At 43.1% G+C, this 13,584-nt stretch overlaps 1 protein-coding gene across 2 annotated transcripts in view; it reads right to left on the reverse strand.

Annotated features, from left to right (window-relative positions):
• The window catches only part of SNX9 (sorting nexin 9), a 75,356-nt gene extending 62,249 nt beyond the window's left edge, over window positions 1–13,107 (reverse strand). For both annotated transcript variants that reach the window (XM_089530126.1, XM_089530125.1), the window contains exon 1: window positions 12,986–13,107. In XM_089530126.1, coding sequence (XP_089386252.1) covers window positions 12,986–13,000 — 15 coding nt within the window. In that variant the 5' untranslated portion in view covers window positions 13,001–13,107. The remainder of the gene's footprint in view (window positions 1–12,985) is intronic.
• Between the last annotated feature and the right edge of the window lie 477 nt (window positions 13,108–13,584).

Here is a 13,584-nt window from a genome sequence, read left to right on the forward strand (position 1 = left end):
AATTTAAAAATCATCTTCAAAAACTATCTTCAAATCTGTTATCTGATAAACAATAAGCTTTCCCCTCTTAAGTGGTATCAAAAGAATCCTGTTTTAGCTTTCCCCTTCCATATTATTAACCTTTATTTATGAAGCGGTGTAAATTTACACAGCACTGTACATACAATCTTTTTAGTTAGACGGTTCCCTGCCCTTGGGCTTACAATCTAAAAAGACATGACACAAAAGGAGAAGGGAGTGGTGGAGGGAAAGGGTAAGAGGTCCAGCAGTTCCTCTCTACCTCCAAGGCCTGGACCAAGGCAGATGGACTGGAGGGAGGGCTTGGGTTCTTAATGGATGGTTAATCATTTTCCAGGGAAAATACATACTCTCAAGTAGGATAATGCATATACAGTACATAGCAATACAGGAAATGATTCAATAAAACAGACAACAAAAGAACACCAAATAGCAAGCGACAATTATGCAATGCCTGGGAAGGCTTCTCTGAACAGGATGGTTTTCAACTCAGTTTTGAAGCTGGTTAAAGAAGTGATGGCTCTTGCTTGTGGAGGAAGAAGGTTCCAAGAGTGAGGGGCAGCAAGTGAAACGGGGCGAATCCGGGAAGGGTCAGAGGAAATCCTGGGCTGGGACAGCCGATCTTGACTACCAGAATGGAGGGCCCTAGTGGGAAGGTGAGGAGAAAGAAGGTCTGATAAGTAAGGAGGGGCCAGTCCATGGAGGGCTTTGAATGTCGACAGCAGGAGCTTATACTGAATGCGGAAAGGGAGAGGGAGCCAGTGAAGGGATGCCAACACAGGAGAGATGTGGTCAGAGCGGTGGGTGGAAGTGATAATGCGTGCAGCTGAATGCTGGACAGAGATTAAAGGACGGAGGTGAGAAAGAGGAAGCCCAGCCAGGAGGACATTACAGTAATCAAGTCGTGAGATCACTAGGGCATGGACCAGGATCTTGGCAGTAGAGGTGGAGAGATATGGTCGGATTTTGGCAATATTGTAAAAATGCAGAGCGCTTCATCATTTCCCCAAATCTACTCCCAACAAAAGTATTTCAGTAGCAGGGTGTATTTTGCATTAATTAATCAATTTTTACTAAATGGACAGCTGACCTTTGGCCACAAAATCACACTCAAGTTGTCTTACAGTTATAAAATTCAAATAAAAGCAAATATGATTAAAATATCACAAAAGATGTAAAACAAAACAGAAAGAAAAAATGAGAATCCCCATCAACAATATTCAATTTAGATGCCAAAACTCTGTTGCTGTTGTTTTTTTTAAAGTACTGTATTTCCCTACCAAAGGAAAACCAAGAAGATAAAGTTAATCAGTTCTTGTGCAGGGAATTGCAGAGCCAAGAAACAGCCACCAAGAAGGTTCTCTTTTATGTTCCCAACAAATATGTCTCTGATGGTGACAAGACAGAGCAGAGGACCTCTCCCAAAGATCTGAACATTTGGGCAGGCCAGTGTAATCTATACAGGCCAGTTTAATCTAACAAACAGCCTGGCCCCAGGTTGTACAAGGCTTTAGAGCAAGAGTGGGAAACTACCTGAGGTCCACTGGCTGCTGCACACACCCTGCAGCCCTCTAAGATTGGATAAAATTTAATTTACTCAAAATGTCCACTTGTACTCTATACAGAGTGGGGCAGTTTTGTCAAGTTCCCCTCCTCCTACTGCTTTAATCCCAGGAAAGGTCCTTTTCAAAAGCAGGAACTGAACTGGAATATCAAAATAATGGAGCAGGAAGGTCTTTGGGAGGCCACAAAAATGGCTACGTAGCCCACAGGTTATAATCAGAATTTGAGTTGTTTCTGGTTTACTAACCAATGAAGCTGTAGTAATTAGGGAGTCATATGCTACCTATTGCTACACAACAGTGTGGTTGCAGGATTCTGAACCAGTTAATATTTCTGAACACTCATCAAAAGCATCCCTATGTAAAGTCTAGGCCAAACAATAAGCAACCAAATATCTCCAGAACATATGAGTTGGCACATTTGAACCCTGGTCTCCAGGGCTGTAGTCCCCAATGTTCAAACCACTACACTAGGGGTAGGCAACCTTTTTGAGCCGGGGGCCGGGTTGCTGTCCCTCAGCACTACGCAATGGTGGTCAGAGAAGCCTTTTGTAATAATAATTTTAAAAATCCGAAACTTCTAAAATGCACTCTTCCAAAATACATCATGGATGATTCTCCTCATCTCCTTTCACTAGTTTCTGCTTTTGCTATGATTTCCATTTTGGTTGTCAAACTTTTTAGCATAATGGGAGGAATCGGTAAGGCTGACAAATCTGTTTACTCCTTTTCTCTATTTTGCTGTTGATGCATGCTCAGGAAAGGATTCTGGTTTGAGCAGTTTGCGTTGCATGCTGTATGCTACAGCAGAGTCCCATTTTTTCTCAGCTCATGCTTTAGTGTATTGTTTACTCCAGGTAGACTACTTCAACCCAACAGTAAAACTCTGTGTTTCTCCAGCCCATCTCCTCCTAAAGCCACTGCTGCTAAAAAAAGTCCAGCTAGACAAAGGTCAAGGAGGAAAGGGGGACTGGGAGGGTGTAAGAAGACTTTATAAAAAAAAAGTTTCTTTGTCAGAAGCTTTGTTAATTGAGGCATGACTGTACCATTTATCATGCAGATAAGAGGGGGAAAGGCTTCTTTTAAGAACTCCATTACACTTCAGGTGATCTGTTCTCTGGCACAACAGGAATGCAATGTACTGTATGTTCAATTGTTTGAAGAATTATGGGTAGAACAAGGGTCCCAAAATTTAACATCACACAAAGAGTATCCACAGAAAGAGGAAATTCTCTATTTCAGTCACCTTTCAGATATAATGAGAACGAAGGGCAACTGGGAGAAGCTCATATGCCAGTCACCTCTTCACAGGTAGAGACTACAGGTTTTGGCATTCCTGAATCTTTATGTTGTGCTGACTAGCTATTCTTCCATGAGTAACCACATCCCTACTGTCATTTGTGTGATTACACAATAGGAAGTCAGAGAGGGTGTGTGATTCTCAGGCAGTATGTGCACTATTATTTTACAAACAAAACACAGGATGGTGTTTATGAGTGGGCTTTAAGCACCTCAGTGGAGAATTCATATACCAAATGTTAACAGCGTTCAGGGAACTAGCAACTTTAATTAACAGAACTTCTACGTGGCTAGAGTAACATATGTTTAAAAATAAAATGAGGAAATATGAGCTCAATTTTCCTCACTTGTATAAAAAGAGGACAAAGTAGTTACTTGATCAGTTTATAAGAAAGACACTAGTAGCTTCATTTACTGTAACACTACACTGTAGAATTCAAAGACATAGCCGTGTTAGTCTGAAAAAACAATAAGCAAAGGGATCTTGCAGCACCTTTGAGACTAACTGAAAGACAGAGGTTGGTCGCATGAGCTTTTGTAGAGTTGAGCCTATTTTCTCAGATGCAGTGTGGTTACCTACCCCTTGTAGGTAAAAACAAAGCTGAACTTGCAAGGTTGAACGGCACACAGCATGGAGTATTACTGTGGTGTGTCTTCAGGTTATTTCCAGTAGTACAATACAACTCCTGTATCTATGAGGGATGTGTTCCCCAGACTTACCACAGATACTGATGAACCCCATATTTCTAGTGTAAGTTGACCACAAAGACATGCCGGAGGATGCCTAAAGACACCTTTTATTCCTGATGCAGGTAAGTAAAACTGCAGTTACTAATTCTGCAGATACAGGGGTCGTACTGTACATTCATCATTACACACCCAATGTAAAGCTTAGCTGTATCAGCAGATTCTAAGATTAAAGTGCTACTAGTCTTTTACAGTTAGAAAAGCATAATACAAATCTTACTGTATCAGTAAGTATCATGGTGAAAGAGAGAGGGGAATGCAGCAGCAAGATGACTCAAAAAAGAAAGATGCCCAGTCTTTAACTAAACACCTTTTTTCCTTGTCATTCTCATGTCTTTATAACATAAATAAACTGATAACGTTGTTTTCCCCACTTGTATCAGCTAGCTAGACTGTTGTGAATTAAAGACAGGATCTGATCTGAACAAAGCAGCTGACAACTGGGGATCCTGAAGGTCTCTCACTCACAGGTTAAGCATAAGTAGAAGTCCACTTGGCAGCAGTTAACAGCAACACAAAGGCAAAATCCTTATAAATGGGGGAAAGAGTATCAAAAAGCTAAGCCAATGTTATTGAGTATCTGTTGTATAAATAATGGTGGTGCATACTAGTCAGCAATGTGAGCTGTGAAGTCCACATCAAGTAACCACTACTGTATTTCCAAGGTTCAAGCCTCCACATCCACTACAGCAGTAATAAGACTACAGTTCTACTTGACAAGGTTATTATATGGATTTCTGAGATGATATATGCAGGGCCGCCCACTGGATTTCCATGGGAATGCTCAAGCCACTACACCATGCTGGCTCTCATTACAATAATTTCCTAGGCCTATATCCAATTGTTAGTCTCAACTGAAACAGACCTACTGAATCAAAGGGAACTCTGTAATCAATTCATTTATGTTCATTCATTCAGTGGGTCTACTCCAGATAGAACTAACCACAGGTGTTAGGTCTTAGGCCTCATTCATACTATAGAAATAAACCGATGTGGAACCATTCTATTTCCATAAAGTTCACACTTGCCCCAACCAAGATCGGTGCAGTTTGCGGTGTGTGTGTGTGTATGTGAAAAGCCCACTTAAACTGGTGCATTTTGCACTGGACCTCTTAGTGGTTCTTTTCTAAAGAACCGCAACAATCTGAATCTTTGATAATGGGAATAAGCTATTGGATCAATTTGGATCATCCAGGACCCCCGAAGGCAGCCCTCTCTCCTCTTCCTCCTCCTCTCCCCACTGTGTCTTCTTCCTCCTCTTCCTTTCCCTGGGGCCAAAGTGGGGCAGGGGCAGGGGCAGGGGCAAGGAGGCCCCAGGTTGGCTTGCGAGAGAGCTGGCAGGGCAAGGTGGAAGGGAGTGAGATGGAGTGCCACTGCAACCTCTGCCATGGACGGAGACAGTCCCCTGGAGGGTTCCAGTGAGCAGCAGCAAGGCAAGGGGTGCACCAGAGGGGAGCCCAAGAGGCGATGGAGGACAAGCCGCTGGAGACCGAGTGCCAGGGCTCAAGTGTTCCCGACGTGCCACCGCCCCTCCTCTATTGTTGTTGATGTTATGTGCCTTCAAGTCATTTCTTAGGGCACACCTGTCATGGGCTTTTTTGGCAAGGTTTGTCTGGAGGGGGTTTGCCTTTGCCTTCCTCTGAGGATGAGAGAGTGTGACTTTCTTTCTTTCTTTCTTTTTGGCCTGCACTGGAGCTGAGAGAGGGGCAGGAGGGGAGGAGGAGGTGACAAACTGATGGGTAGAATACAGGGAGGTCTTTTAAGAAAGAGTGTCACTCCTCCTCTGCCGCTATGTGCCTTCAAGTCATTTTTGACTAGGCACACCTGTCAGGGGGCTTTCTTGGCAAGGTTTGTTCATAAGGAATTTGCCTTTTCCTTCCTCCTCCTCTCCCCCCCGCCCTCATCTCCTTCCTCTTCTTCCTCACCCCCCCTCCCGCCATGATCATCACTCCTTGGCATTTTATCCCCATTGCCCCTCCCCCAGTCAGTGTGAACAACAAAGAGGAGTAAAACCCCATGGAGATATTCAATCACCAAAATAACCCAGTTTCCACATCAGGTTATTTTGTAGTGTAAATGAGGCCAAAGTTATCTGCAATCATCAGTCATGGAACATCGAATTTTCACCTATTTATGTGAACTTGCAAACTGGATTATGTAATACATCTTCGCTCTCAACACTTACTTCAAATTCAATGTGGTTAATATTGATTACACTGACATTTCAGAAGTAGGCTGTCCACTCAACTAAATTTGTTAGTTTAAAGTCAGTGTCTTTTATTATTTCTGGATTTTTAAAACATTATTAAAGAATCTCTGTTTTAAGATAAAACTGTTACAATTATCCAGTTTATTGTTTTAACAGCAGATCTCAAAAAATGTAGTTTCTGAAGAATGCGAACACAGCATCTGCTTCTTGGAACTCCTGGTATTTACTATTAAATAGGTTTGGAATGTAAATAAAGTCAATCCTCCCACAACAAAACATTTCCTTATTCCTGAATATTTTTCTTAAATGTTTCTTAAATGTTTTTCTCCACTATTCATCAATCAGTTTCATTTGAGTAAAGAACAGTTCGCCCTACCCTTTGCTTCTAAAGAGCATGTCAAATAAAAGACGCCACAAGCCTCTTGTTTACAGAATGAAGTTGCACTGGTCTGGCACCGAAACAATGACCCTTCATTTCCTTTGAACACAGTGCAGCGGCCTGTTCCAAACACGGAAACAAACACCAATTGGGCTCTGTTTCTGTTACTGCCTAAGCGGAAAACTATCAATAGCTTTGGCTTCCAACTGCTGGCAAAAGGAAATTCACAGTGCATACAGTGTTAATAATGCTTTATAAATGCCGTTCCATGTAAAAGCAAAATCAACAGAGCACAGTTCTTTAGTACCATGCAACAAAAGTCAGAAATACCATAGACCTCTATAAAAGGCCCTATACTTGAGTAATAAAGTAATTTCTATTTTATTACCACTATATAGTTCTGTTGATAAAGTGGCAGTGATTCAGTTAAACAACTACATTAAGAATGAATAAATTTTCTCACAGTATCCCACTGAAAATGATCTAAGGAATTCAACCTATCAACAAGCCATCTTCATAATAATGCCACAGTAACCAAAATGGGTAAGAAAGGCACCCAGTGCATCTCAAACTTTGCCCCACAAATCTACTCAATCTTTCATCTTCTGCCATAGTAACAGCTGACTTACTGGTGAATGGATGTGCAGAGATATTGTACGTCAGAACTGTGTATACCTCCTCTGAGTCCCAATTTATAAGATTTTTATGAGTCCCAGTTTATAAGATCCCCCCCCCCTTCCCTCATCTCTCCCTTTTAAAATGATCCCTGGCTGATGAAGAAATTTAAGTTTTGAAAGCTAGTAGTCAGCTTTTCCTTTCCATGGGCTTGCCATCCACAGACTGAAGCATCCACGGGTGGCCCTGCCCCATTAGTCTCAATGGTGGCATGTGCACATGCTGCGCCAATACAGCTGCATGCATATCATGCCACCACTGAGGAGAACAGGACTTGAGGTCCCATGAAATTTGCCATCCCTGGCGAGGTCCAAAATGGATCCCCGCATATATGAAGGGCTGGCTGTACTAAGATCTTTGTATATTTTTGCTTGCCATCACTTCCTTTGTTATAAAATGTCATTGTTGTTGCTGTTAGCTGCCCTCGAGTCAGCCGTGACTCATGGCCACCTTGTGGATGAGAAATCTCCAAGATTCCCTGTCCTCATCTTCTCTACTTAGGTCCTGCAGACCTAGACCCATGGCATTCCTGATTAAGCCTATCCATCTGGCATGCGGTCTTCCACTCTTTCTGTTGCCTTCCACTTTTCTTAACCTCATTGCCTTTTCTAGTGTTTTTCCTTCTCATGTGTCCAAAGTACAGCAGCCTCAATTTAATCATCCTGGCCTCCAGGGAGGGTTCAGGCTTGATCTGTTCTATGACACATTTATTTGTCTTTTTGACTCAGCACTCTTCACCAGCACCACCTCACAAATGAATTGATTTTCTTTCTATCTGCTTTCTTTACTGTCCAGTTCTCACATCCATACATGGTGATGGAGAAGACAATGGCTTGGGTGATCATAACTTTAGTATTCAGTGTTATATCTTCAGACTTTAGGATCTTGTCTAGTTCTTTCATAGTTGCCCTTCCCAGTCCTTATCTTCTTTTAATTTCTTGATTACAGTCTCTGCTCTCTTATCAATGTTTGATCCAAGGTATGGGACAGGGATGTAGACGGGGGGGGGGGGGGGGCAGGGGGTCTGGACTCCCCTTCCATTAGATACAATGAATGGTGCCTGCCGCCATGCCATCACACCCAAGCCCCATTATAATGGTGGCACTTAGTCTGGCCCTCCCTTCCCAAAATCCTGGCTACGTTCCTGTATGGGAATTTTTGGACTATTTCTATTTTGTTGTTATCTAAGATGAATTCATGTGATTCTTCTGTAGTCATTATTTTTGCTTTTTTACTATTCAGCATTAAGCCTACCTTAGCACTTTCTTCCCTGACTTTCTTTAGCACTTGTTCCTGGTCTTTGTTTTTTTCTGCTAGTAGTATGGTGTCATCTGCGTATCTTAGGTTGTTAATGTTTCTTCTTTCGATCTTCAGTCCTCCTGCCTTTGAGTCTAAGCTTTGCTCTGCTTACAATATTTTCTGAACACATTTGGGATAAATAGGGTGATAGAATGAATTTCAGTGAACCTTGGGCTCACAAACTCTGCTTCCCATCTCATTTTCTGTAATACTGGAGAGATCAGAAACATATGCCACTGTTTTAGATTTGTGGTAGTTCAATGTGGCATCAGAATCTTAAAGTGTGGTTAATACTAACTATGGTCCAAAACACACTGCAGATTCAGAAATAATTCAGTTTGACACCACTTCAACTACCCTGGCTCAGTGCTAGGAATCCTAGGAATTGTAGTTTATTGTGCACCAGAGCTCTCTAAGTAGTTTTGTAGTTTATTGTGCACCAGAGTTCTCTAACAGAGGCGGTTGGTTGTATCACAAAACTACCATTCCCTTTGCTCTATAAACGATTATTTGTAGTTGTCCTATTTTTACTAACTACAGTTTGTTGTATTTGTAAAGTGGAAATAAAAGCTTTAGAACCCGTCAGAAGTGTGCATGTGTGTGGAAGCTGTCACACAACCACATTCAGCTGTAGGGTCCTACATTTCAGTTTCAAATCAGATGAAGTAAAATTCCAAAGGAAATGCCTTGCACTAATACAAATTCAGGAATAACTGTGTTTACTTTAAACAAATTCCAAAGTCCATTTTATGGTACAACTTTCATTAGGCTAACCAAAAATACACAAATCTTGCTGCTAGCTTTGAAAGCCCAAGTTTCATCATCAGGCAAAGATCTTTTTAAAAAGCACAGTGGAGAGCTGGGGGGGCATGAAGATGTTGAAATCACATGCCTATATTTCTCTAGATGATATGTGGACAACAGTACACAGTTTTAACTCAAACTCATCAGGCACCCCCTCCCATGGGCCACGTATCTGAGCAATTATGCCCATGTGTTCTGTGCAATTTTGTCCAATTGAGTAATCTAATCAGTATCTTCAGAAGTAGATCAAGTTCTGAGCAGTTTGTTCAGTTTTTCAGTAGTCAGCATTCAAGCAGGAAAGGAAAAAATGACTTAAATCCAATGTTTAACAAGTTCTCTCACAAGACATAATTGCTGAGCAATATTCTTACATCATCTCTACTGATGTATAGCTGTTTTTCGTTGAACTATCTTTGTAGATATAATAACAAAAAGGAGTAATTTCAAAACCACTTGAATGTGACTTCTCAGTTTAAGCTGAGTGGTGAGCATTCTTTCTTCCCCCCCTTACACTTTCATTATGAAACAACCTAAAACTGTTTACTTTCTATGTGAATACTGTGGAATGTGCAGTTAGAGGGTTTTAAAAATATGATTGTGAATAATGTTATGGAAATCTATGCTTTCAGTTTTGCCGCCAAACTTGAAAACTTGTTAGGGTTTTGTTCACTTTGCCACTTGGATTTTTAACTGATATTTAATAAAAAGTGTAATTGTTAAAAGTTTAACAAAGTTAAAAAATAAATCAGTCAATCAGTCTTTATGATTATGATCAATAGCTAATGGTGACAATCACAGTAACTTTAACTGTCTTTTAGCAGTAATTGTATCTGCTTGCATGAAGATTCAAGAAATCTTCAAAGCAAAATTTAAACCAAGGGCAGGGATGCTTTATGATCAGAAAAGGAACATACAGTGCGCCTGCGCTGTTGCGGGTTCACCATACACGGACTCAAGGCCACGTGGATGGCATGTGTTAATACAATAAATGGGGCACCTGTGGCTTCCCATGCAAGCAAATTAATGTTCAAAAGTCTGCAGCAAAGATTCCTACCATACATAAGAGCATGAGATCCCAAAGTTGCAAGCAAGAGTGAGGAAAAGAAGAGGCAGTAGGGATCACATTGCAATCATACAAAATAATGGTACACAAAAGGGAATTCCAGAAGAGAATCAACATGTGCTTAATCAACTACAGCAAAACATTCAACTGCATAGATCACGGAAAACAATGGCTTGCTCTTAGTGGAATGGGAGTGCCACTAAATTTGATTATCTTGATGCATAAACTATACTCAGGACAAGAGGCTGCAGCTGAAACCGAATACAGAGAAACAGAATGGTTTGCAGTCGGCAAAAGAGTCAGGCAAGGATGCCTTTCACCATGCTAAACTATGGTTCGACTAATGTCTAAACATGACAACTGTGATTGTAAAGATTCAGTTCTACTTCTAACATGTATTAAAGCCAAAGATCTCACTGAATAAGCAACTACCTATAAAAAGGCCTGACAAATAGCTAACAAGCGTAAGATGAAGACAAATAGAAAATAGCAATAACAGTATTACATTATAATTACACTACAGATTGATTGCTTGATTGACTGGTTAAACTTAAGAGAAGTGTAAGAATCAAACTTCATTTCAGATGTCTACAGGCTTTAACTCAATGTTTTGGAGAAAAGTTTAAAAATGTAACTATATTAATGTTCTAAAATACAATCCCAAACCAAGCATACAGAGAGATCAAAAGTTACTGATTCATCAATGATTCTCTTTTTGTAGGTCAGGTAAATGACACAGTTTTTTCCATAGTGTGTGATTTGGAAACACTGACTGTAAACATGGTCTGGTAATTCAAACATATGAGGTTGACCAAGGGGAGAAAAAAAGCATGCATTTTTAAACCATTAGTGGAGAATTTCATACAACTAAACATGAAAAGTTGTAACTGAATAAGTAAAATATATATTATGAACACTATTGATTTTGACTCAGCACTTCCTTAACACTCATGAAGTCCTCCCTTAAGATCTGTCAGCACTCATCCTTTCCCCACAAAAGCATTTCTGAAACGCACTCAGAAGTATTTTTGAAATGCCTGGAAAACAAATGTTGGTTGCAACTTTAAAAACACAAACCAGCAAGTAAGACCCAACAGACACTACAGGACTTATTTCCAAATAAGCATGTAGAGGATGGAGCTGTTAAACTCCCTCAGATCTGTAACATTTTCAGAAGGGCAGTCTTTCAGAAGTACAACGCATAATAGATATTGTCAGCACCGCATCCAGCAACAGGTACCGACAGAGGATATGTATGAACGTTGTGAACAAAATGTGAGCACACCTACAAAGGGGAGGAGAAGCTGTAGAGCAGGTCCTTTCTGTATATAACTCTGTGCTAACCCTTATGGGTGACTGACTTATGCCACTGCCTATCTTCTCCTGTTCGAGAAACTTAAGAAAGGTTACTTTTGGGGAAAGAAACCTAACCTAATGGGTGGGTGGGGGTTTATGTTGTTGTTGTTGTGTGCCTTCAAATCATTTCTGACTTATGGCGACCTGGCAAGTCCCTTCCGCATGGGTTTACCATGGCCAACTTTCCTGTCTCCAGTCCTAGTCCAATGTTCAAACCATTCAATGTTGTTTTCTGGTCTTCTTTATAAATTCACGGGTGTTGAACAGCATAGAGTAAAACTCTATCCGGAAGTAATTTTAAGTAAGCAACTCTTTCTCCAGTCCAGGCTCTTCTGCTGCTTCCTGGCCCAAAAGGGAAAAGTTTATGTCTGAGGCCCAAATCCTGCCCACCTTTCCCTATAGCCAGAAGAGACAATAAACTGAAACCTCAATCCTAATCCCTTGAGACTACAGGGATCCCTCAAACACCATCCCTGACTTGCACCATCTTCCCCACTCAGCACTGTTGTTGTTGTTGTGTTCCTTCAAGTCCTATCATGGGGTTTCCTTGCCAAGCTTCTTCAGAGGAGGTTTGCCAGGGCCTGAGGCTGAGAGAGTGTGTTTTATGAGAAGACACCCACAATCCACTACAGTGAAAAAAGCAGGTCCTGTCAAAAGGACTTCCAGTTTCCCCCCCAAAAGACCACCACGAGAGACCCACTATGGGCTGAGCATTGGAACTACAGCTCTGGAGACCAGGGTTCGAATCCTGGCTTGGCTATGAAACCTGCTGGGTGACCCTGGGGGAGTCACGCTCTCTCAGCCTCCTCAGGGGAGGCCATGGCAAAGCCCCTCTCAAGAAACCTTGCCAAGGAAACCCCACGATAAGGGTCTCTGTAGACAGAAACTATCTGAAACCACACACACAACACACACAACTCACACATTACCAATGGCAAACCCCCCTCTTTAGAAACCTTGCCAAGGAAACTCTGTGGCAGTCAAGTCACACTCTCTCAGCCTCATGGCAAAACCCCTTCTGGAGAAACCTGGAAGGGAAGCTCCATAGTCTATTTGAAGCCACACACACAACACACACAACTATACACATGACTCTCAGTAGGAAAGCAATGGCAAACCCCCTCTTTAGAAACCTTGCCAAGGAAACCCCATGATAGGCAAGGCAGGCTCTCCCAGGCTCTTCGGGGGAAGCCATGGCAAAAGCCCTTCTGGGAAACCTGGGAAGGGAACCCCACGAGAAGGGCTCCATGGCTCAGGAAGTAGTGTATTTGGAGCCACACACAACACACAACACACCCCTCAACAAGAGGAGACCATGGCAAAGCCCCCTCTGAACAACAATGCTAGGGAAACCCCACCCTGAGGGGGAGGCCACTTGAAGCCCCCCCCCACAACAACAACAACAACAACAACAACAACAGTAACAGCAGCAGCAGCAGCAGCAGCCCTGCCCAGTGCTTCCCTGCCAGGAGTGCCTTGGGAAACGGCCAACCGCCCCTTCTTCCCCGGGGCCCAAGGCAGGGAGCGTGGGGCAGTGCCTCCTGGGGCGCCCCTTCCTTCCCCCTTCCTCTCACCTTGGAGGCGGCCATGGCGGGGAGTCTCCCCCTTTCCCAGATGAGGAGCCCGCTCCCGCCTCCTGGGCCTCGGCGGCGAGGGAGAGCAAGGAAGGCAGGGAAGAAGGAAGGAAGGAAGGGGAATGGGAGAGCGGCGGCGCCAGGGCCCTTTCCCCGCCTCCGCCTCCGCCTCCGCCTCCTTCTCTCCTGGGTCCCTCCCGAGGGAGGGAGGCGCCGGGCTCCCGGACCCAGGACTCCCCACCAGGGAGCAGGGACCCTGAGGCGCCCCCTCGCCTCTGCCTTCCTCCTGCCCCTGCTCCTCCTTTTCCTCCTTGGCCTCTTCGTCCTCAGAGCCAGAGGCGGAGGCCCTTCCATGAGGGCCTCCCAAAACCCAGGCCCAGAGGAAGGAAGGAAGGGGGCCCTGCTGGGAGGAATGGCACACGCTGCTTGCCCTGAGAGAGGCATCAGGGGGGACATAAGGGGATAGGAAGGAATGGAGAGACATAGGGGGATACACCCCCATAGGGAGACATAGGGGGATATTTACTCATAGGGAGACATAGGGGGATACACCCCCATAGGGAGACATAGGGGGATATTTACTCATAGGGAGACATAGG

The sequence above is a fragment of the Sceloporus occidentalis genome, unplaced genomic scaffold (assembly GCF_023333645.1).
Source record: "Sceloporus occidentalis isolate IW3139 unplaced genomic scaffold, rSceOcc1.0.p SCAF_6, whole genome shotgun sequence".
Lineage (NCBI taxonomy): Eukaryota > Metazoa > Chordata > Lepidosauria > Squamata > Phrynosomatidae > Sceloporus > Sceloporus occidentalis.